The sequence below is a fragment of the Corvus brachyrhynchos genome, unplaced genomic scaffold (assembly GCF_000691975.1).
Source record: "Corvus brachyrhynchos isolate BGI_N302 unplaced genomic scaffold, ASM69197v1 scaffold83, whole genome shotgun sequence".
Lineage (NCBI taxonomy): Eukaryota > Metazoa > Chordata > Aves > Passeriformes > Corvidae > Corvus > Corvus brachyrhynchos.
In genome coordinates, this window is record NW_008238464.1 from 5,874,678 (window position 1) to 5,897,999 (window position 23,322).

Consider the following 23,322-nt stretch of genomic DNA (forward strand, 5'->3'; position numbering starts at 1 on the left):
GGTGCCGCGTGCTCCCCGAGCTCGCTCCGGAGCGCCCCCTGCAGCCGCGGGGGAACCATCGCACCTGCCCTGCTCACCGGGAGCCGCCAGCGCCCCTGCCGGCTGCGAGCGGAACTGCACCCGAGGGGAAATAGCCTGACAGCCGAGAAGGCTGGCACTGGGTTTGTGATTGTTTGCTGGTACTGCCATAGTTACTGTTGTTTGTTTGACTGGTTATACACATATAGATATATAATAGTAAAGAACTGTTATTCCTATTTCCCACATCTTTGCCTAAAAGCCCCTTGATTTCAAAATTATAATAATTAGGAGGGAAAGGGGTTGCATCTGCCATTCCAAGGCAGGCTTCTGCCTTCCTTAGCAGACACCTGTCTTTCAAACCAAGATAGGTATTTTTAGCAAATGTGGGAGGGGGTATTCTTTTAAGCAGCAAAAAGATAAAACTAGGAAAAAAGATGAAATATTAGTTTTTGCTGAAGAGAGGATGCTCTTATGACATGTGCTGCCAAGACTTGAGAAAGCAAGCTTTTTGCTTGCAAAGCTCACTAGTAATTTTAACCCAAGTGTTGTGGCATTTGGAAAGTGACAGTTCCTTGGTGACTTTATCAAAGAAATTGTCATTTACATGCCTGGTCATTCCTGTGACACTGAAAGCCACATTCTTGGCAATAATTTAAAATTATTCTGGGATTCTTTCTTCATTTTTTTAGAGAGTATACTTGATCAATTGATCTTCATGAGAGAAAACTATTTCAGTCATCTTAGTGTGTCCTAGGAGTAATTCACGGGGCTGCTTGGAAACATAGTAGGAGTGAAAATGCCTGTCACACAGCTGACAGGGAAGGTTGCAGAAACCTCAGCTGCTTTGCCTGCAAAGCTTACGCACTTCAGTAATTATTTGTGATTATATTCAGTGATTACACATCAATGTGCAGGACAACAGTTCTGTCCCTATGCAAGAGACATCCCAGCGGGGCCTGTGATGCCCGTGGAAAAATAGCAGCTGTGACTCCCTGCACACCCCTGTGTGCTGAGAGGCTGAGCTTCTCTTAAGCCTAGAAAAGAAGCCATCAGCTTGAGCATGTTAGTAGTATCACTTGCTTTGTTTGAGATACACTGTCATGATGGTAAGAGGGAGTAGGGACAAGGCCTGATGTTTTTAATGCATGAAATAAATCAGAAATTTTTGGGGGATGCTCACTCAGATTTGATGCTGTGATAGCTGCCAAAACTGGAGGTCAGCCTTCAGAGAGAGCAAAATCTTCATGCTTGTGGCTTTGATTGTGTGAGGGACCTGCTTCTAAAATGTCAGACCATCTGAGGACCATCAGGGCCTCTCTCATTCCTGTCCCTCACTCAGTCCAGGCTGACCCAGCAGCAGTGCAAAACCCATATAATTTTCAGAAATACAAGCAAGAGGAGCTTCTGCTTTGATCGCCTCTAGGCTGCAGTCCATGCAGGTATGATGTATTCTGCCAGTCTCAACTGACTCCTCAGTCTCCAGCTAAATGCATCTTTTAGGAACTGTTTAATCCTTGGAAGGAATTATTTCACTGTAATGTCTTCCAGTGTCTAGTACACACAAATTCTGGCAATTTTGCACTGTCCACAGACAGACCTTTTTTCTCTTCCAATGGGGAATTGATTTTGAGAGAAGAATATGCCTCATGTGATACCTAATTTTTCCACAAGCAATCTTCCCTCTGAGTGCAGACCAGCGCAATACCATGTAGTTTGTTGGAAGTGCTGAAATTACAGCCTGAGGTGGCACAGCTGCTGGAACAAGATCAGCCAAGCAGGAATAGATAGATACATCAGGGATAAGGCACAAGATGGCCACTAATCCAAACCATTTACCCTCATGTTTCTGCTTTCCATAAAAGTACAAGTGTCATTTGCCTGTCATTTAACAAGATTACAAAGCAAGGCCAAGCAACTTTAACTGTTTGCTTCTGAAACAAAATCTATCCCTTGTGAATGGGTAGAGCCAGAGCCAACTACGTATAAGACTGAAGTATGTCGAAGCACATTGTGACTTCTGCCATTGATTCTCTTTCACTCAGGTGTTCAGTGAGTGAGCTTGCTCTGGCTTTCTGCAAAATGAGAGTGTTGCTCCCAGTGCTTCCCAGGACCAATAAATCGTTTTCACTTCCTTATGAGAGACAAGGAACAGCAAGCTAACCAGTCAGTCTAAATCATCTTGTTTAGAAACATTAATCTTAAGCAGTTTGTCTAGCAGTTAATTTATTTGTACATCTTTTTCTCATTTCAGAATCCTGTGCTGTCGGTCAAGCTGTGATAGATTATCCTCTAGTTTGAATAAATGAACCTAGAATTTCACAAGAACGCTCATGGTCTGTCCAGATGTTTTGTATAAATTCTCTAGAAAGTACAGTTAGTCTTCCATAGTTGCCTAAATCATTTAGGCACCTTGATTTGTATTAAAACAAAGGTGTAACATTTCTAGGCTTCAGATTAGGTTAGGTCTTCAAGACATGGTGTATCATAATGTAGGAGACCCCCGTGGTTGCTGCAAGGAAGCCCTTGGCATGTACAAAGGCAGTGCAACGTCAGGTTAGGAAGCAAACTGGTATCCAAGAAAGAACAGGGCCTTGTCAGCCCTGCCACCGGTACTTGTGAGGCTCCTTGGTTCAATGTGAGTGCAGCAGCCCTCAATCTGTGGTTTGCACAGCAGAGATGGAGTTGAGGAATCCAAACAGCAGTTGCAGGGCTGTGAAAGTGCTCTGGGATTGCAGTTCCCAACCCTTTGTGTCTCTTCCTTGGCTGACACTGCATCCTGATGGCTGCCTTTTGCCCTCTCTCAGACCCTTGCAGCTGAGGAAGTCTCTGAACAGCTGATTTCCCAAAGCTGAGAGGGCACAGGGGAGGGCTCATTCCCGGTTTAGTCCTGTTTCCTAAGCTTTTGCCAAAATACCTAAATTTTTTACCATAGCAATAATTCTGAGAATGTTACTGTTTTTACGATCTCTTTATAGTGAGGTGGAGTTACCCTGTCTATGCTCTAAGTACTGTTTCATTTATCTGTTGGGATTTACTGAAGCACTGAAGGTTTGGATTCATACCACTATTTTAATAGCCCTTGCTAGGTCTGTTCTCCATTAATTTGTCTAATCCCCTTTGAACCTCTTCATACTTTTGGCTTCCACAATACTATGTGCATGAAGTCCCCATTTAATTATGTGTTGTGTGAAAAAGTGCTTCCTATTTTTTAGTTTCAACCATTTGCCTGATAATCTCATTTAGGTTCCCCCTAATTCTTGTACTGTGGGAGATAACTGATCCATTTCCCAAGTACCTTCTCTGCAGGAAGGGATTCTGTAGGTCAGTATTTCCTGTCAGTTTTCTGCTTTCCGAGCATCCCCAAAGTATACTTGATGCCTCTCTATGTAGGGAGTGTGGTGGGCAGGAGAGGGGAGCAGAGGGGAGATCTCAGTGCTTTGAGCCGAACTTCCCTTACCTGTTGTAGGATAATCAAAATGCAGCGAAGTGCTGAGCAAAGAAAGAAGCTGAATGTGAAATGTACCAGGATACCACGCCTGCTGCTTCCTTTTGAGTACCAAAGAGGTTGCTCACACTTAGAAGGAAGAGGTGAACTAAAATTAGGACTAAAACACATCCATCTGATCTTAGTTCTAGAGAGGGTGGGTGCTTAGAAATAAGTGGAAATGTCACACAGTCTTCATGAGAACCATGATTTCATCACTTCTTTGGTGGTGTTCTTGCATTTCAGTTTATCTGTACACGATTTTGAGTTACTTCATCACAGCAGTAGTTCTCATTTCCACTGTGCTGTGTTTCAGCTGTTCCCATGAAAAAGTAGCACTAAAACTGCTACAGTGTCAGTGTAGCAAGTCATCTGTCCCTCATTCACCATTAACCGTGTTAGAGTCCCTTTTACCTTCTACCTTTTCTGAATTTGGCAGCCTCCGGGAAGCTTGATGATAGCTGAGACTCTCTGCTTCCTCTCCAGTTGCTTTTTTTTTTCCCTTTGAGCTAGCCTTTAACTTTGCTCCAGTGTTTGAAAGATCTAATATTCCATCTAAATTGAATATTGAAATATATTTTTGGATTCCCTCTTTATCTCTTTTTGTAGTCTCTAGAGCCTTGCATCTGCCTTAGTTCAACAAGAGCACATGATGAAGTGCCTATGTGCTTTGCTGTATTGGGACCTGAACGCTAATTTCTTATTCTCAGTTTTGTTCTCAAAACATTTAAAATTCCCAGTCAGGTCTAGCAAGACATTTTACTTATTTTCCCCTGTTTTTAATAGTATCTATCTTCAAATTAATAATAAATAAGTCTAATATTTTTGTCACTGGAATTTAAAAGCTAAAGATACTGTCATCCTAAAATCCTTTTTATTTCTTGGCATGTAACATGTATACTGAGATTATAATAATAGACTTGTGGCCAGGAACAGTTGTCTCCATTGAAAACTAAATCTTTGGCAAGTATTTCCGTACAGTATATGATACTAAACTAGTCTTTACCTAAAATCAGAAGAAATTGTGTAGTAAGTAATTGCTGTTGTCTTGTTCAGCATGTCATCGATTCCTCATGAGAAATAGTGGCAAGTTGCAAATGATAAATACATATCCAAAGACATTTCAGACCTTAAGCTTTCCTTTGAGACAATATTGGGTTGCGGGGGGGTTGGCAGGGCTTTTTGAAAGATTATCAAAATCTGAAGTCAAATAATTTTACAGATTTAAAAAACCCAGATAGCTTTTTTCCTGAGACATAACCCAAAATACAACCTACTGTTACAATGCAAGCATCAATCACCAGTAGCCACAATGGAATCAGAATAAAAATGCACTGTTTTCCAGCCATTAACTTAAATTTACTCAAACAAGCACTGACCAAGTAAAACAAGCAATAAAAAGTGGTGGTTTGGGGGTACTGACTGATAGACGAGTTCCTGATTTGTGAGGGCATTTGAGCCCTCGTAGGGCTCAGGGCGGCATTTAAGCAGTTTTGTTTCTTTTTTCTTCATTTTTAAATGAAACCTCTTCTTCTCTCTCTGGCTCTCTTATCTATTGATGTAACTGGTGTTGCATGAGAAATTACCTCATTTCAGTGACTGGAGACAGCTTTTCTATCAGCTGCAGTAAGGTTTCCTCATTTGTTTAATGAACCTGGAGAGGTAGAAAATTAAGTATTAGGAGCTGCAGAGGAAGAAAACTAAACCAGAATGTTCTGTGCATTTGGATGGTTTAAAAAAATATATCTATATTAATATAGCCAGTACATGAAATTGGTATTTAGATTATGGCATGATTATTGCTTTGCAGACTGGGGACTCCATTATCACTCAGTCATCAATGAAGTAGCTGCATTCTGTGCTCATCTCATCTCTGAAGCTGAAAGAAGAGCTAGTTATTATCTTCAAGTGAGTTATTAATGAGGGGAAAAATCATCCCCAATTACTGTGAAGCAAAATATTTCAACATTTACATATCTCAGACTTTAATTTTGATCTAATCCTTCGTGAGTTCTTAAGCTCAGACGGTATTCACTTTTCCAAACATTCTCGCAGTGGCATAACGAGAGGAACTTACACCTGTCCAAGTGCTGGCTTCCCTAAGGGTATGCTTCAGGGTCACAGAAGTGCTGCCCATCCCATCCTTGTGCTGCTAGAGACTGATTTCCTTTGAGATTCCTTCATGCTACACCATAGGAACAGAGCCTCCACTGTAAGCTTTGCCAGAGAAAAAATTCTGAGTTGTCTATACTGTCTGCATTCCCAGTCCATTTTTTTTTCTTAACTAGAAGCAGCCTGGAATTTATTTGTAAGGGCTAATCTTGTTCTTTTGCTTTTCTTTGAATCCTTTTGAAATTAATGGTTTGGAAGTTTTGACACTGAATGTCCTAGAATAAAACCTGGGCAACACAAAGGTGATGATTTAAATTCAGTTAAACATGTGGGCAGTAACCAGGAGATGGGAGAAGTGCTGTCCACACTGTGAATCCATCCATCAACACAGATGTGAAGGTCTGACCTTGGCAGATTCAGGAGGTAGGGATGTCAAACACAGTTTGCAGTCAGTTGGAAATGTAGCTACTAGACAAAGAAAACTCAATAATTACACAGCTGTTTCAGTAGATTACAGATTTCCTAGAAAACAATAAAACAACCATCTGTGAATGGAAAAAAAGTGAACTATCTTTCTTTTAATTCAAAAACTTAATTTCTGAAAGTCATCAGATATGTCCCCTGTAAACTTATTATCTCTTTTCAAAAGCAATGGAGTCTGTAACCAATCAGTGTAGATTTCTCTACAGCATTTATGCCCATTAATGCTTCATTGATTTACAGTGAAACTGCTGAAGGACTGTCTTGAATAGACATATAAATATTAATTTCTTGTGAAGGATGGCTGCTATTACACTAAATATTAAATGAATTCATAATACTTGGACATTTGCAATAAATCACTACTGGGACTGCATACTAACACCCCATTCCCTTTTTTTTTTTTTTTTTTTTTAATATTAAAGCCCCGAAAAAGAGCTGGTTGCTCCCAAAGAAATATAGAGTTTTGTAACACTGGAATCATTAACAAATTCCCACAGCACAAGGAGGAGTTTCAACTTAGTCCCACTTTACAGATAGAGGGAGGAGGCATGAAGTGGTTTAGGTTGAACTGCTGATCACAGAAGGTTCAAACCCGATCTGTTTCTCATGAGAGACATCACAGTAAATTATCACTTCCTGACAGTCCTTCTTTTGCTTGAAATGCTCCGATCGCATCAGCAGAGGATCTGGCCATGCGATAGCAGAAGGCTGAGAGCCAGACTCAAAGGGAGAAAGAGCTGGACATATTGTCTAATCTGCACGCACACAAAGTGGTTGGTATCACGTCACCTCTTAAATCTTGCCCAAGGCCATGACTGGAAGGATGGTACTGCTCAGGTTTTGACTAGGCTTAGCAATTGAATTAAGTCATCTTCTCTCTTCCAAGACCACAGATCTTAGTTTCAGAAGTCTAGTAAATTGCTCAGTGGGGGCTAAAAATCAATTCTTTATTTTTCCTTTTATTAAAGTAGAACAAAGGGTAGATCAGCAAGTTCATTATAGCTTCCTGTTATCTAAGTGATAGTAGCTTAAGAGTAGAAATTTATGCCAGGGCTAACCCTGAAGAGTGGAAGCCGTTCTTGTAAACAAAATTGAATGGCTGTCAGACTCATCTGCTTTTTAATGTGTAGGCGGGTGTGAGTGTATGCACCTCCTTTATTCCAAATATTTTTGCTTCTGTGCCTTAAATGGTGTAAGTTGCACAAGGCTTTTCTAATGAAAGCTTGCCAAGGTATTTAAATTAGAAGCAAAAATTAGAAAAGCTGCTACCACATAGGAATATTAATTGTTCGTTATACAGGGCTTTAGTTCACATGGTTACTTTGCATTTGCAAGGCTGCCAATTAAAGAGGCTCAAAGTGCTCACTGCTGCACAATAGCTGTTTCTCCAGAGCCCCACAATGGCTATTGTATTCTGTCACTGACCTTTGGACACCTTCAAATACATATTGACACAGGATGCTGGGATCATTAGAGCTGTTGTTTCAGTGTGCCACAGGGAAAGAAGAGTTTTGCAAAAATTTTATATAATGATGACAACAACAATATTTCTTAATTAGACAACAAGAGAAAAACTGAAGCATTTTTTCTGGTGTTTCAGGTGAATTGCAGAATGCACAATTTCCATACAGTCCCTTCCCATCAGGGAAAGAAGATATTTATCAGGGGCATTTGGTCTGCTTTCCTGTTGTTTCCAGGGGAATTTATTTAATTTTTTTTAACCTGCTGGTGCCATATGGCCAGGCTCCCTTAGCCACCATGGATTCTGCCTGGGTGAACATCTTCACAGGATGGATCCTTTCATCCTGTAAGTGCAAAACACTCTTTTAAGACATAACCAGTGGTATGCAGGAGACCAGGATCTGGATGCACATTTCAGACTCTGCTCTTCAAAAATCAGTGGACTTTGGATCTGTGACAACTGTGCTTCCTTTTATCTCTTCTGTGTCTTGACATCTAAGGTATTTCTGTTTTCTTACCGGTCCATGGCAGTTAAAGAGTGCAAACAAGAACTTTGGAAGCAGAGATACCAGATACTCCTAGTACATTTACTGTAGTAAATCCAAGCATCTTTTAAAAGCTTATATTTATTTTATTGTATCCTTTCTATTCTTTAAAGCTGGTTTGAGAAATTACTTCAGCAGTCAGAACATAAAAGAGCATGATTTTAAACCTTGCATGGGACATTTTGTCTACAGAGAATAAATAAATTACTGGCTTATATTTCCAATGAGTGTTCCTGCTTAAATATAGAGAGATAGTTTCTTTTCCATAAGTCTTGCCATTTCTGGGTTTGATTTTATCCCCTGGGATCCTATTATTGAGCAAATTATCAAATCCAGCTAAACCTCACAGCTTTGAGTCTCTGAAGATAGTTTGAGTAATGGCTTGTGCTTCTGACAAAAGAGTAAGAAATCTAATAGGCCTTTTCAGAACTTCTTGTATCATTTTTAAAAATGGAAAATTTACTGCACGGCATTGCTGGTTGCAACTCTAACCTAGCATTGTAGAGCATGTACTAGAGGATAGCCAGCTTCTACATACAAACCTCTAGCCAAAAAACTTTCAAGATCAAAGACAGTATTGGGTATTTGTGTGTGCTTGAGGTAAATGTGCAGCAGGATTTCGTACACTGTTATAAAATCCAAAAGGTCAGATGTGTTTCCTCAGTAATGCAGGCTAAACTTTTTTTTCCCCCATTAATTGAAAGGGTGCTGTTATCATCTTTTCATTTCTCTGTGTCAGAAACCCTTGTAGAACTTTGAAACCTCCCATGCACTGCCACTGCAATTGCCAATTGTGAATTTTGTGGTCTATCTTCAAACATCAAGGTGATACCTTTACCTTAACACATGAGGGGAAGTGACCCACTTCTAGGAGGGAGACACGAATAGTTATTGCTGTGTGATGCAGGATGTAAAGGGGAGCACATTCTGGAAAGAGGCATTAAACCCGACTCTTGTGCCTCCATTCTCCCTACTGTAAATCTGCATCAGGTAGTAAAAGGCAGTAATGAATGCTTCTCTTGCAGTGGGCTGGGATCTGAAATCTCTCCTCAGCCCATTGTGCTTCCCAGCAGAGGTTTTTAGCCATGGGTCCTGATTTTTCACTTGTGGGATATATCTCTATTGAGGAACAGGATTCTCCTTGAAGAGAGAGGCAGTGCTCTCCTTGCTATTTTCTCTGCATGGGAAGTTTGTAGCTTTGCTGTACCACTGTAGCTGCACTCCTTCTTTCAAAAGGCACATGATCACTGCCTGGATAGATTTGAAAATGGGGGTAATCTTTGCAGTATGTTTGGTCCTTGCTCTACTGAGTTGAAGCCTTTTTTGATGGGGAGGGATTTTCATAGGATCTTTATTACAGAAAGCTCAAGTTCTACCTGGATCCATTTCTATGGCCGTATTGAGAGGTTTCCTGCCTCTCGACACTGAGGTTTTCCAAAACAAAAGCAAAGGGAGTTGGTATGTCTCCTCACTGCCCATGTTTTGTTTGGTTCCTTTGCAGAAGGAGAAGAAGAGCGGGCTGTTGAAACTTCTAGCAGGAGCATCAACAAAAAAGAAGTCACGCTCCCCACCATCTGTGTCCCCCACACATGACCCCCAGACAGCCATTGAAGGAGTTCTGCAAGGGGCAGTGGGGCCTGAGCTGTCCTCCCTCTCCAGTCACGGCAGAGCTGGCTCATGCCCTATCGAGAGTGAAATGCAAGGAGCCATGGGGCTGGAGCCTCTGCACAGGAAAACAGGCTCCTTGGATTTGAATTTTTCCATCCCTTCACCTGCCAGGCCACCCCTCTCTTCCATGGCAGCTATTCGGCCAGAGCCCAAGCCTTTGCCCCGGGAAAGGTAAGCTGTTTTTCTCCTGAGGTTGTCTGCATCCACGGGGAGCATTTGGAGGAGGGATGAAAGTTTAACTTGGTCAAGGGTTGTTGCAGTTTTGAGGTTCTATGGATTGACTGTAGGTGGCTCAGCTGTCTTTTAGGAAGACAGGGCTTACATGCCCTGTCCCATTGAAAATCAGTTGATACACCATGCAGGTTTAAAGAAGTGTTTAAGAGCACCTGTCCATGACACTGTAGAGCCCTGGTCTAAATGTGGAGGACAGCAGTGCTTTCTCAGCCCAAATGGTGTAAATGCTGTTGGCAAATGCCACATTCTAAATGGGATTCCTGTATTTTCGCTTAAGGACTTGATATAGTATGTCTCATCTGGACATGTCCTGTTCTGCAATACCAAAGACTGTTTCAAATTCTTCTTGTTTAGAATACTTACAGATATGGCCATCTTCAGTGACCTGTTACCAAAAATTTAGCTCATTTCTAGAGAGGGATGTGCTGGTGATTCTGGAGTTCATTTCAGCAGCCTGCTCTGCACCTTGGTACCTTGGAGTAACTGACTTTGCAAACCTGAAAAGAAAAGAATAGGAACACCAAAACACAAAAGCAGGTGGAGAGAGAGGTAACTGACCAGAAAAGAGGTAGGGGGATGCAGAAAAGAGACAATTCAAATCCACGTGCAGAGTCACACTGGGCTCAGATAAATGTTTTCTACAAGACTGCCGTTTGAGAACTGGGAAGGGAATAGATAATACACAGCTACAGTGCTGTTGAAATACTTTACATTCAAAAGGTGATTGAGGAAAACATGTTTTTCACAAAAGCATTGAAGAATTTTCAAAGAGCCGTTCAGGGAACACTCTTGAGTTGGTATTTAAAGCAATTTTGAAATAACATTAAAATCACAGAAGTTGGAAAGAAACTAGTTTTGTCTGAGTGTATGAAAGAGACTGAAGGAAATGGACTGGGCAAGCCACCTGACCCTGAATCCAGTTGGGATCATGAAGTAGATGATGCATAATAAGGGAGATTACAGGACAATCCATAACTTATACAGTGTTTTCCTGAATGAAGGCTGGAATTTGGTTGAGAAGCTGACAGCGACACCATAATACATTTAAACTTTCCTAAGGCTTCTGGTTTGTTACCATAAAACTTCTTGCTGAGCAAACTGTACACAACCAACCCAGCAGATACTAAGTGGATTGAAAATTAATTCACTGGCATCAAATCTAATTCTACATCAGAAATCACTAGAAAATGGTTATTAATGTATGTAGTGTAGCCCAACAAGAGTGGGGTCCTGAACCTGCACTGTCAACATAAAACCTTTCCTGTTGCAGAATGAGGAGTGAAGTGGGATGTGGGTGATGGGTAGGGCAGGTCTGTTGCTACAGAACTAATTCAATCACTAATTCTGGTGATGTGAATGCAGAGTAACAGTATATTTCAGAAGAGGATAATCTGATGCAAAGTGGACTCAGAGAACCATCATAAGAAAAATGGAAGATTTTAAACTATATACTTGCAATGAGAGACACAGTGAGCTCTGGCAGACCTGGTAAAGAGTGTAGGAATGGCATGGTAACAGTCTGTAGGAGACTGCAGTCAGGACAGACATGGGAATATTTTTACACTAGATTTGGCCTTTTTTCCAAAAGAGATGCTTTTGTTCAGGTGCAGCTGTTAGACTTGAAGCAGAAATAAATACAGGCAAGTCCTTCAGCATCGTAATGAAGGCAGTGAGAGCAGACTACCGCAGTAGTCTCTTGCCCTTAAAATCCATGAAAAAGCAATTTAGTAAAAGGAGTGAAAAACCAATCCCTATTTAGGCACACTTAATTTGGTCTACATCAGTTCAGATTAATGCTATAAGAAAAGTTAAATCAATATAAACCAGATTTAGCACCAGTGTAACTACATCAGTGGGCTGCTGCACCTTTAGTTAAATGTAACCGTGAAAAGAAGCTGGGGAGTACAGCCTCTGATGTCTCCAGAGCTGGGTGTTAATACACTGCTCTCAAAGCTTTACTATAGAGAACTCTAGACACATTATTTAATATGCCAGGGCTAGTCCCATACCCTACAAATTTCTCAGTCCACCTGAGGGTGGTCCAGGTAGGGAAACATTTAACTGATGACTATTTTAAGTGGCAGAATAGAACCAGAGAGACAAAGGTTACCTGCATTCTCTTAGCTGTGCTGGATTCAGGAGCAAATAGATTTAGAGTGCTAAAACTGAGTAAATACTTCCAGCTGCAGTATATGGTGATAAGGAACTTACTCTGATTTTATGTATTTTGATTCCTGAGTCTTATATCTGAAAATAAGCTATAATTGAAGTAACCATAATTATACACAGCAGGCAAGATTCTTTAATTGATTTATGAATTAACTTCCATATCATTGGTGTATCTGCATTCCTTAACTGATCATATGGGTTTTTTCATGTCCATAATGGGAAATATTAATTACCTTCATGCACTAGGAAGGATAATGCTTAGTCCTGGAATAATCTGAGCAGATACATTAAACACTTGTCTGCTAGAAATTCATCCCACATCCATCTGTGCTCATTAAATCATCAAATTTCTCAGAAGTACCAAATTATATTTTTTTTAAAACAAATTACGGTTTTCAAACCACTTGTTCTTTTCACATCTGGCAATGGAGCAACTTGCATTCAACGTCACTCAGCTCCATATTTTGCTTGTTTGCATTTTGATGCATTTCATCCGCACAGTAGGAGCAATTCTCTGAGAAAGAAAAGGGAGGAGAGGGAAAAAAAGGTTAGATAAACAGATTCAGATGCTGGATGAAATTTTAAAAAGCTGCAAAGCATTTCAGTACACTTAGCTGTACTTGGCTTTCTGTCTCCCAACGCCCATCTGTGCACATAGGAACAGAGCACTGAAAGGTTGGAAGAAGTAGCACATTCCTTAATATTTACGGCATTCAAAATGAGGCTCATGCAGGCAGCAGAGCACCGCTACTTTTCCTATAGAGGTTGGCTTGCAGCTCCAGCACTCGCCACATCCAGGTTACTGATCAAACCCAGTGCACCAAGAGGTGCATTAAAGGGCACTGATTGCTTGCAGCTCACTCACTGTTTAAGGGATGAATTGCCTATTCTGCTGCCTGAGAGTGCAGACCTTTCTGGGTGTTGCAGCCAGTAGGCAGAAAGGTGAAGCAAGCAAGCTTCACCCTCTTGGAGGTGCTATTAATGATTATAGTCTGTCTTCTTTTTTTTTTTTTTGTACATAGAGAGGAAAACAATTTTATTCTTCTTGATATTCCAAAGCCTGGCTATAGATGACTGGATTAGGAAGGAAATTACTCCTAGCTCTCCTGTCATTTAGCCTTCATATTTGTCTGGTTTGCTGGGATAGTCAGAGCCCATCTCTGCCTTCTGGGTGTAGTTCCCACTATCAGTTTATAAAACCACATTCCTTCAGCTGCTCTCTGCCATAAAGCATCCAGCAGTCCAAGCAGCAGGGCAGAGAAATTTCCCAGGTGGTGTCCTTGTCACTTCACGTGGCAGTGATTGACTGCCAAGTGAATACCCTGTCAGGCTGTGTGTGCCCCACACACTCTTTTCCACCTACTGCTCCATCCAGTTTCTGCTGGTGCGAGAAACGGGACCAGTACAGGGACACACTGTGGTGAGGCAGGCACTGTGCCAGAGCCTTGCCCACATCCCACTGACGGTGTCAGCTCACAGGAGGGGTGTGCTGTGTGCCTGGCAGCACCAAAACAAAATACTTTCCTTGCCACCCCCTTCAAGAAAATGTGACTGTACGTTAAGCAAAACAGGAGAGTTGAGTGTGCATGTGTGTGTGCGTGAGTCATGTTCCCCTCGCTGCCTGGCACTGTTCCCAGAGGCAAACCTGAGTAAAACATGTCACGCGTTGTTGACTCTTTTATAGTAACTGGCACTAACTCTGCCATGTTATATTGTGATAAAGCAGCTGTGGCCAGACTTACTGTCATGACTGGCATATCTGTACTGTGTTTCTATGGTTTTTGTGCAGCCTTCAACCAAGTCATAGCCACAACAGTGCTGCAGAATAAGATAGGAACAGTAAGTTTGACCCTTAAAATAGATCCTTCCATGTTTCCATGTATCTTTCTACAAATCACTGCCACATTAGAGATTGAGATCCCAATTCAAGGAAGCATTCAAGCATGTGCTTAACACCCATTGACTTCAATTTGCTGTGCTCGTATGTCTTCTTTGCCAAAAAAGAAAGCAGAAGAAGGGTTCTTTTCATTCCTGGAAAGTGATACTAGAGAAATGACCCAAGGAGTAATTTCTGACTGAACAGTGACATGCATGCACATGGTTAAGTGCTTCTCTGAGTAGGGATGCCTGCCTTAGGACTGGGAAACTAGAATCAACCATCTCAGAAATTGAATCCTGAGATATTTCCAGCAGAAAGGTAAAAGACCCAACTGAGACTTGTTCTTCAAAGGCTGCTGATTCAGACACCCTACTATGGAGAAGCAGATTTTGGCTTGTAGTGTGCAGAGGTACTTTGCAGGTTCTGCAATTTACCAGTGAAAGGATGAAAAAACACAGCTCCACTGGTAAACAAGAGCAATGGCCAACTGGGCTAGATGCTCCATTGGCACTGATTATCCATTCCCTCCAAAACTATTTGTGTACCCCTAACGCGTAAGAGACCTGTTGGAGTCACAGGACTGGATTCACGCATCTATAGTGCACAATACTTTGAGAAACGGAACTTGCAGTAAGCATCCAAATTCAAGCACTGTAAATGGGATCAGATTGGAGGTTAGCCCTGAAGACCTAATTTGCCTTACTGCACATTTTCTTAAGTTGCTCTAGTTCCATCAGTGTCCTGGATACACATATTTACTCAATGAGTGGTTTGGGGTTTTTTTTACAGTGTCCAGGCCTGAGTTCAGCCCTTAATTACTGATCAGTTCTGATCAATACTGTTCAGTGCCTGCCTGCACGCTGACAGAGGGCCTGTATGAGTCATTTAGACCAGACAAGACTCCTACGCAGCCAGTGTGCATGAGATGAGTCTCTTTCTCTGTGGAAAGTGTGGCACGAGGCTTTGCAGCTGGAGGAGTAAAAGAAGCCACTTTCCCCACATCTGCACTACTCAGTGAATTTCATCATGGTCACTTGCTAGAGATATTCCAACCTCTGCAAAAGGTGGGGTGGGTCCCATGTCAAAACTTTGACTCACATCCAGAGTAGCATCTTGTGCACTAAATGAAGCAGGCATCCTATGGGAAAAATAGTATGCAGTCATATAATGAAAGATTATATTGCAAGGCAGCAGAAGTAAAGTCATGGGCAGTTTTATTTGCCTGTTTCTTCATCTCAGATGCATGAGTGTGAAACACTCAGGTTCTTTCAAGGTTGTAGATGTCTTTATGTATCTACACACATGATATTTTTAATCATTTTGCTTCTTTAAAAGAAACAAAACCAGAACTCAAATCATGTGACATTTGTTTGAGGTTAGGAGTCTTATTTGCACCTTCCAGATTTCAGTAGGAGTAGCAAATGGAGGGCTGGGTGGGAGAGGTGTTTCTTTTGACTGTGAAAACAAGTGCTATGAAGACAGGGGACAGTGGGATTGCAAGGTCTTCGCTGGCAGCAGAGGATGGACCTATTCCCAGCTCAGTGAGGTAATTGCTGCCAGGGTGCCCATCCCACCCTCAGCCCCAGTGCCAGCCCCTACTGATGCAGTCTCCTATTTCTTGGGATGCCATGTCCCTGCCCCAGGCTCCCTCCCACCAAGGCTTTTTGCTCTCCCAGACTCAGCTCAGCAGAGCTTCCCCCCTCAGCAGCCATACCCACACTTTCTATCAGGGCTTCCAGTTTTCATCACAGTCACACAGTCGCATTTCTTCTTCTGCTCCCAGTTTTTCTCCCATCCACCTCCCTCTTCCTCCACCTCGTCCCTTTCTCTACCCCACTCTCCAGCTCCTTGGGGTTTCCCTGTCTGGGCAAAACCCATCCCCTGTCCTTGCTGATACTACTTGCAGCCTCTCTTCATGTATTATCTCTTGGGCACCAAAGACCCTTCCCAGGCCACTGCGCATCCTGGACAGTGGCCTCCAGGGATGAAGTGCTCAATCCAAGGATGCCATGGCAGCCAGCCCTGAGCATGTCCAACATCAAGTCTGTCCCGTAAGAGAAAAACAAAAGAGGGGCCCAGTGCTAAGAAAGGAAGAGAAATGCAACCTCTGAGGTCCCACAGAGCTAGGACAGCTTGGAGCATGAATCAGCAGAGATTTTACTTTCAGTGCTCATACAAGCCTAAACATGTGCCATTTTGGGGTGGTTTGAATGCATTTAACCTGGCTGAGAGTGGGTGATTTTCTGAAGGAACACTATCCCTGACAGACCAGTGAGACCACAGGATAAGTCTTTGCTCCCAAGTATGGGACCTGAGAGCAGTTTGTGGAAGTGCTCATACGGGTCCTGCTCGTGCTGCAAAACCCCTCATGTTATTCTTGGAAGTGATGAGGCTACTGGGCTGTATGTTGGACCCTTGGCCTGATACAGCCAACTACTGTGGAGAATTTGGGCCAAAATGATTAACATTTGGCAGAATTGTAACTATATAAGGCAGATTTACACCACTTACAACAGAAAATACCAAATATTATTAATAGTAGTCAGAGGTGGTTGCCACATTTGTCATCATAATTGTTGCCCAGCTAATTAGCATTTTGGTAATTTAGAGGTGTAATGTGGCACAGACAAAATTGAGAAGACTGAGATCCATCTAAAATGCCAAGCGACAGTTTGGTATAAGAAAACCTACAATTTTATAGCATATTCTTGAAAAGGGGACAGAAAGGGAAATAAAAATGGGAGCTATAAATAGAAGTATCCCGGACTGCCTTTTTCGGAGTGAGGGAGGATGTCTGGGAGAAGAGACCTTTTCTGCCAAAAAAATATGGCTAATAGCTGTCCTTGCAATTCCGTTCCGGCGGATAAGCGAGGCTGAGGTGCCACCTGGAGGTGCGGAGGGGCGGCACAGCTCCCTGTGCCAGCACACTGCCCGCTTGCTGCCCCTGCAGCCCCCACCGGGCTGCCTCTCCCAGGCCCTGCTTCAAACCTCTCGTGGGGAAAGGCATCGCATCTTTTTCCATCTCTCACAGAGGAGCTCTTAACTGATTTGCAAGGTCTTTCGGAGCTGTTATTTTGTTGTTCTATCAAAAACCTCATCGGTGCTATCTTGTGAGGTACTGTAGTTAATTAAATTTAAACCGTAGCATTTAGGGTTTCCTGAATGGGAAAAAGTGCCTCATTTTATAATGCAGTGACTGAGATTTATTTTTCTAAATTGCTAAGAAGATGCTGTGTAAAACCCCTTTTATGATGGTGGATGCATTCCTGTTGAGTGTGGTCACCTGCCTCCTCATGTGAACCATTTAGGGACTAGCAGCTCATCACTCTGAGGACGAAGTTTGGCTTTAGAAGGAAGGCTCTGTGCTTTTGGTATGACGCGAGGTGCTGCCAGTCCCAGCTGGGTCTTTAGAGTGACCCTGCTCAAGACACCACCTTTTTCTGAGTTTCTGTTTCCTGACCTGCCAGAATGGTCTGTGAGTACCTCCACAGCACTCAACTCATATTGAGGTCCAACCTTTTTTCTTTCTCAAGGCCTCTTGAGTTCCTGATGCAGAGCTCCGATGTGCTGTGATTGTGCATAAGAGTAGTGAGATCTGAAACTTGGCATCATCCTAGCTGAAATTGTTCCACTCTGATAATTTAATTAATCAACACTGCAGCAGAGTGTTTGAAATAATGTGTGCATTCATTTGCATAATGAGTGTAATTGGCAAAGCTTCATAATATAAGTGTAGCAGTTCCACAGATGATAGCTTGATAGACCATTTTCCTGCAGCCAGCCAGCAGCACACGTTTCAACCCCTGTTATTTGCTTTTCCACAGAGGAGGGAAGTGACAACTAGATTTATTAACCAAGGTACAGAGAGGATCTGCAAATTTTTGATGGCACTTGAACATATATATTTTCCACGACCGTGTTGCTGTGTCAAGATAAAAAGGCCATAGTAAGGTGTTAGAACAGAGCCCCTGCTCCAAAGGGAGTTTAATGCTTTTCCAAGTAATGGGTTGTTTGGCTGTAGAGGTGTCCAGACATAGCATCAAAGCTGATATTTCCAGTGTCAGGTCAAAGTGGAGTGCCGAGTTTCAGAACTGCAGTCACTAGGCACCTGAGCAAAGTCTGCAAGGAAAATGGGTGACTGCCACTGGAGAGCCCCTTGCTTTGGTACTGTCTCACTGGGGATGGCCTCAGGGAGTGGTCCACAGCCTCCAGGGTATGCCAAAGTCCCCAGGGGCAGGATATTATGTTAAATAAATACTCACCTTGTTACAGACAGGACTCAGGCATTGGTGGCCAGGCAGCAGTTGTGGATATATTAATTCTCAGGAGATGGGCTTTAGGTAATCAATTGGCAACTTTTAACTATCTTACTATATTCATTACTTTGCAATTAGCAAGACAGTTATTGACTGTTAACCAAACACCAGATGACTGCAAAAGTGCTGAAGGTAAAAAACAATCGTGCAGTAGAAATATATTCCCTGCTCTGCACACAAGTGCGTTGATATAAAATGGCCCAGTCTGTGCTCTCTCAGAAGGATGCCTGCTGATAAGCTCTGAGTGCAGAATAGCTGTATCAGGCTCATACACATCATTACTTCATTGAAATGAAGTGACACTTGAAAACTAAGTTCCCAGAGAGCCCTGTGAATGGTTCAGGACTGGGGCTCCCCACTGGTTTGGAGAGTGCTTTGAAAGTCACTTGATATCTTTCCATTTTAGCTTCCCTTCCAGGTTTGAGGGACCCAAAGTACATTCTCAGGAAACATTATACGAAGAAAAATGTGAACTGCTTTAGCTAACATCTGCTGGTGTCACAGGCAGTGGGAGCACTTCAAACCCCATTTTTCATCATGAGTGGACAAGGGAAGAGAGCGTATCATATATCTGGACTTCTGTAAGGTCTTTGACATGGTCCTTCACAACATCTCTCTCTAAATTGGAGAAGGATGGATTTCGTGGGTGGACTATTTGGACAATAAGGAATTGGTTGAATGGTTGCATCCAGAGGGTAGTGGTCAATGGCTCAATGTCTCAGTGGACATCAGTGACAAGTGGTGTCCCTCAGGTGTCCACACTGGGACCAGTACTGTTCAATATCTTCATCAATGAGATAGACGGGTAGGTGGCACCCTCAAGAAGTTTGCATATGACACCCAGCTGACTTACGCCGTTGACACACAGGCTCTGAGCAACATGCTTGAGTTGAAAATGTCCCTGTCCCTGGCAGAGGGGTTGAACTAGATTACCATTTAAAGTCCCTTCCAGCCCAAACTGCTCTATCATTGTATGATGCTATGATGTTCAGATGGAGCAGATGCAGAGCTGAATAAGACATGTTGCAGCAGAGATGTAGGATAGGATAAAGCAGCCAAGTCCTGGCACAGGCTCAGCACACAGCTGGGAGCAGGGACACCATGAGTGGTCCATCCATTTGACAACACACTCCTGCTTTCATGGACTGGCTCCAGAGTACGTCCTGGTCAATTCTCCAGCCAAGCTGTCCAGAAATTTCCACCTTACTCAGTTGTAGTAGAAAATGTAGCTGCATTGCATACAACTGTGTGTGAAAATGTAACTTACTGATATTTCCAAAAGTTTTTTTCCCCAAGATCTCTGGTACTGGTGCCCCGCAGCTCCCATCGAGTGCAGACTAACCAAGTCTTTGCACTTCTTTCTCCAAAGGTACCGCGTTGTGGTCCCATACCCCCCGCAGAGCGAGGCGGAGATCGAACTGAAGGAAGGTGACATTGTGTTTGTGCACAAGAAGCGGGAGGACGGCTGGTACAAAGGGACATTGCAGAGGAACGGCAGGACGGGCCTCTTCCCAGGGAGCTTTGTCGAGAGCTTCTGAGGACGAATCGCCGCTCTCTCAACTGAGGAGCTTTCAGGGGAAACCACATAGCACAAGAAGAGACAGCAAAGAGAAACTGGACTGATAACCACTGCCATTTTTATTTCCAAAGACTTCCCCCAGGCCCTTCAGTCTGCAGCTCTGGAGACATAGTGCCCCGCTGTGCTCCCGAGACCGTGTGCAGTGCATACAGTGGTATGTTGAAGTAGTGCCTTCCACCTGGAATCACAGACTGAAAGGATGCCCATCTGGACTGTAGTAACCGAAACTCTGGCTGTTAACCTTTTGTGTAAATTATAGAGAAGATATCTTTAAAAAAAATTAAGAGGAAAGCTGTTATATTGCTGTAACTTATTTGTCAGAGCTGCAGTGTTCTTATTACTGGCCTATGCAAGATGGATTTGAGAGTTCAAGGAGGTGTGCTAGGAAGCTCTTAAACTGGGATTTTGTTTTTACCAAGGGAAGAAGAGGGGAGGGTGGAGAAAACCTCAGCTAAAGACCAGTGCATCATTGTGCAAGTAAGAATGAGGAGTCCAAAATGTTAATGTCATGCTTTCTATATACCTCAAAGATATGCTGCGCAGGTTTGTCAGTGAGTGTGTTAGTACTCAGAGTCCCACACCACCCCGTGTCCTGGCACTGCTGCCAGGGAGGTCCTGGAGGAAGTACGGCTCCACCATTAAACTGTGGTTATTTGAGCAGAATCCCTTTTGCCTGTCTTCTGCCCGTATTATATGCAGCATGGATTTTTTGTCCTTCGGTATCACTTTCCATTGCTTTTTTGTACAACGTACCTTTTTACTGTAAGAATTGCTCTACTTTATATATATTCCTACTAGATCAGACATTTCCTCTTTTTCATACATCTGGTGCTATTTTTTTTAATCGTTAAAGATTTGGTTAAACAGAGAGGCTGCAACAAGATTTGCATTCAACATACAAAATTAGAAACGTACCTGAAGATTGAGATCAGACTGCTTGTTCTTGCTTCATAGAGGAAAAGAGAAAAAGCTGCATGGTCACCGATAAATACACCTGAGGGAGCTGCCTGTGCAACACACACATGCTTGCTCTCTCCTGCATATTTATAGTGGCTGAAGATCCATGCTGAAGCACAGCGTTCTGTCTGGAGAGTGATAATGACTCCAGAATTGGAAGTAATTCCCAGAGGAGTCATTTTAATTGACTTTTTCATGGCAATAAGAAGAACACTGCAGGTTCTATCGCACACAGGGACCATGGAGTTTTCCTCTGTCGTTGCATGACGGAGATGAGAGCTGGTCTGCGACAGCAGTAATTAGTGTTACAGAAATGTGATTTCTTACTGTAGAAATGTACAGTTCTGGAGACTGTTGGATTTCTTAACATCGTCAAGCTACAATACAAACTGTATCAGGCAATATAAGCTTCCATCTACCAGGGACTTAAAGGTGCAATAAATGTGAGTTTAGCCAGTTATTTGTATGAAAAAGAATGAGAAAAAAAAGTCCTAATGCAATTGTTGAGAGTATTTAAAAAGATGTCGGCTCTTGAGGAGTGAATCGTGTTGAAAGGCTTTTCATAGCTGTATCCATACCTTGCCTCTGACAGCAGCTGGCTGTTTGCCAAAGCCCACATGTGGTGGGTGTTTGAAAGCGTGTCGGAGGCACTGTAACCTGGAGATGATCTTATTAAAACGAAGAGGCCCGGTGGGTGAACATCATCACTGCGTTACCAGTATTTCATATGCGAAGGTGTAAGTTTTGTTTTCATTCAAGCCGTGTGTACTAGTACATATCAAAACCCATGTAAGTGAGCATTCCTATTTAAGTTCAGCTCTGTGACTTTGTAAAATAAGTTCTTCTTGCTGTCACATGTTAACAAACCAATTCCAGAAACACAGTTCATGGCCAAGTATAGCACTTTCAAACCAGGAGGCATCACTTTCAGGGTGTTTCTTTTTATACTTGATGTTGCCGCATTTGTTGATATTCCAGATTGTAATGAGTCAGTCACTAAAAATTTAGTTACTGTTGAGAGGAAATTGCCTTTTTATAACCAATAAGAGACCGAAAAAACGTCTTCTGGAAAGACTTGCTTGAGATTAGAGCCATATCTGTTCCACTTATTTGGTCCAGGTCAGAACTGGTGTCACTGCACCTCAAACAGTAAACTGCACAGTTAGGCAGTCAGCAATGCCAAAATGTGTGTTATTGATTCCAATAAAACTTCTGGGTTAGATCTGTCAGAGATGAGATTTTTTCTGACAACTTACAGTGGTTAAAACGCTCTTAAAATTCTGTTCCATGGTGTATTTACTACAGTCAGAAAAACGAAACAGGATGACAGCTTGCATGCTGCCTATTCTATTTAGCCAGATCTAAAATGGTTCCAGATTTCCACCTTTTTATGCTTAACTCTAAGAGGACAAAAGTTGGTGTGTGAGAGTATCAAGGAAAATGTCCAGATGTCATATCATTAAATCAGTGCTTTAAAATATATTTTGCAAGGAGGATGATGGTTTTTTAAATGGTCGACAACCCTTCCAGTCATACCTTCTGCTAGGAAAAATATGGGGGGGAGGGGGTGGGGAGGTGTTCTATTTTGATAGCAGCTGTTTCTGGGCCCTCTTTATTGCTTATCATCACAGTTTGGGTTACTGAGTAATCTTCTTGGACAAATCACTTCCATGCCAGGAGCACAAGTATTAAGGTGAACTTCATACAGCCCAGTGATACAAAAACATGACCCAGTGCCAGTCAGAAAGTCCTGGACTGAGAGAGGTTCGACTCATACTGTGGTCTAGTTTTTACCTGTCATGCCAGGAAAAGGGGGAGGAGAGGGCATCTCCATCTCCTGCAACAGGGCGGGGAAAAGATTCCTTCTGGTGGCCTCAGTTTGTAAAATGCCAGGTTTGTTCTTCTAGAAATGGATTCAAGTAATTGAACAATTCCTTTGAACTTTGCACAGCTCAGAAAATGTTTTTGTTATACATTAATGTTAACGTGGTTTAGGAAATGTTGGCAGATATGAGTACAAATGAACTACAATGACTGTGTTTCTGATTCTTTAAATAAAATAAGTATTAAGGCAACATGACTGAGGTTTCGCTCTCTATTAGACAACGAGGTGAACAAGCAGCATAAGTGGCTCTGAGGTTTGCAAAGAAAATAGGGAAGACTCCTCTGCAAACCCTGTAGTTAGTTATTCCCACATAAATAAAAACCTGTTAGGGGTAAGAGATGTCTGAACAGGAGTCAGAATCTTTGATTCTTCTTTTGGCACATCCGGGATTTCTTCAAAATCTTGAGAAGTTAACAACTTACCTGTGGAGAAGAGGTGCATAGGTCCAGAGAAAGGGAGTGGGGACAGGCCAGGAAGAGGGAGCAAGGTGGCAAGGGTAAGGCTGTGGCAGAGAGGCTAGGAGGGGATG

The 23,322-nt window shown here is 42.5% G+C and overlaps 1 protein-coding gene across 1 annotated transcript in view; it reads left to right on the plus strand.

Annotated features, from left to right (window-relative positions):
* The window catches only part of SH3RF3 (SH3 domain containing ring finger 3), a 119,781-nt gene extending 96,793 nt beyond the window's left edge, over positions 1–22,988 (plus strand). The window contains exons 10-11 of the mRNA XM_017736975.1: positions 9,608–9,945; positions 19,742–22,988. Of these exons, the coding sequence (XP_017592464.1) occupies positions 9,608–9,945; positions 19,742–19,910 (507 nt within the window). The 3' untranslated portion in view covers positions 19,911–22,988. The remainder of the gene's footprint in view (positions 1–9,607; positions 9,946–19,741) is intronic.
* The last annotated feature ends 334 nt before the right edge of the window (positions 22,989–23,322 follow it).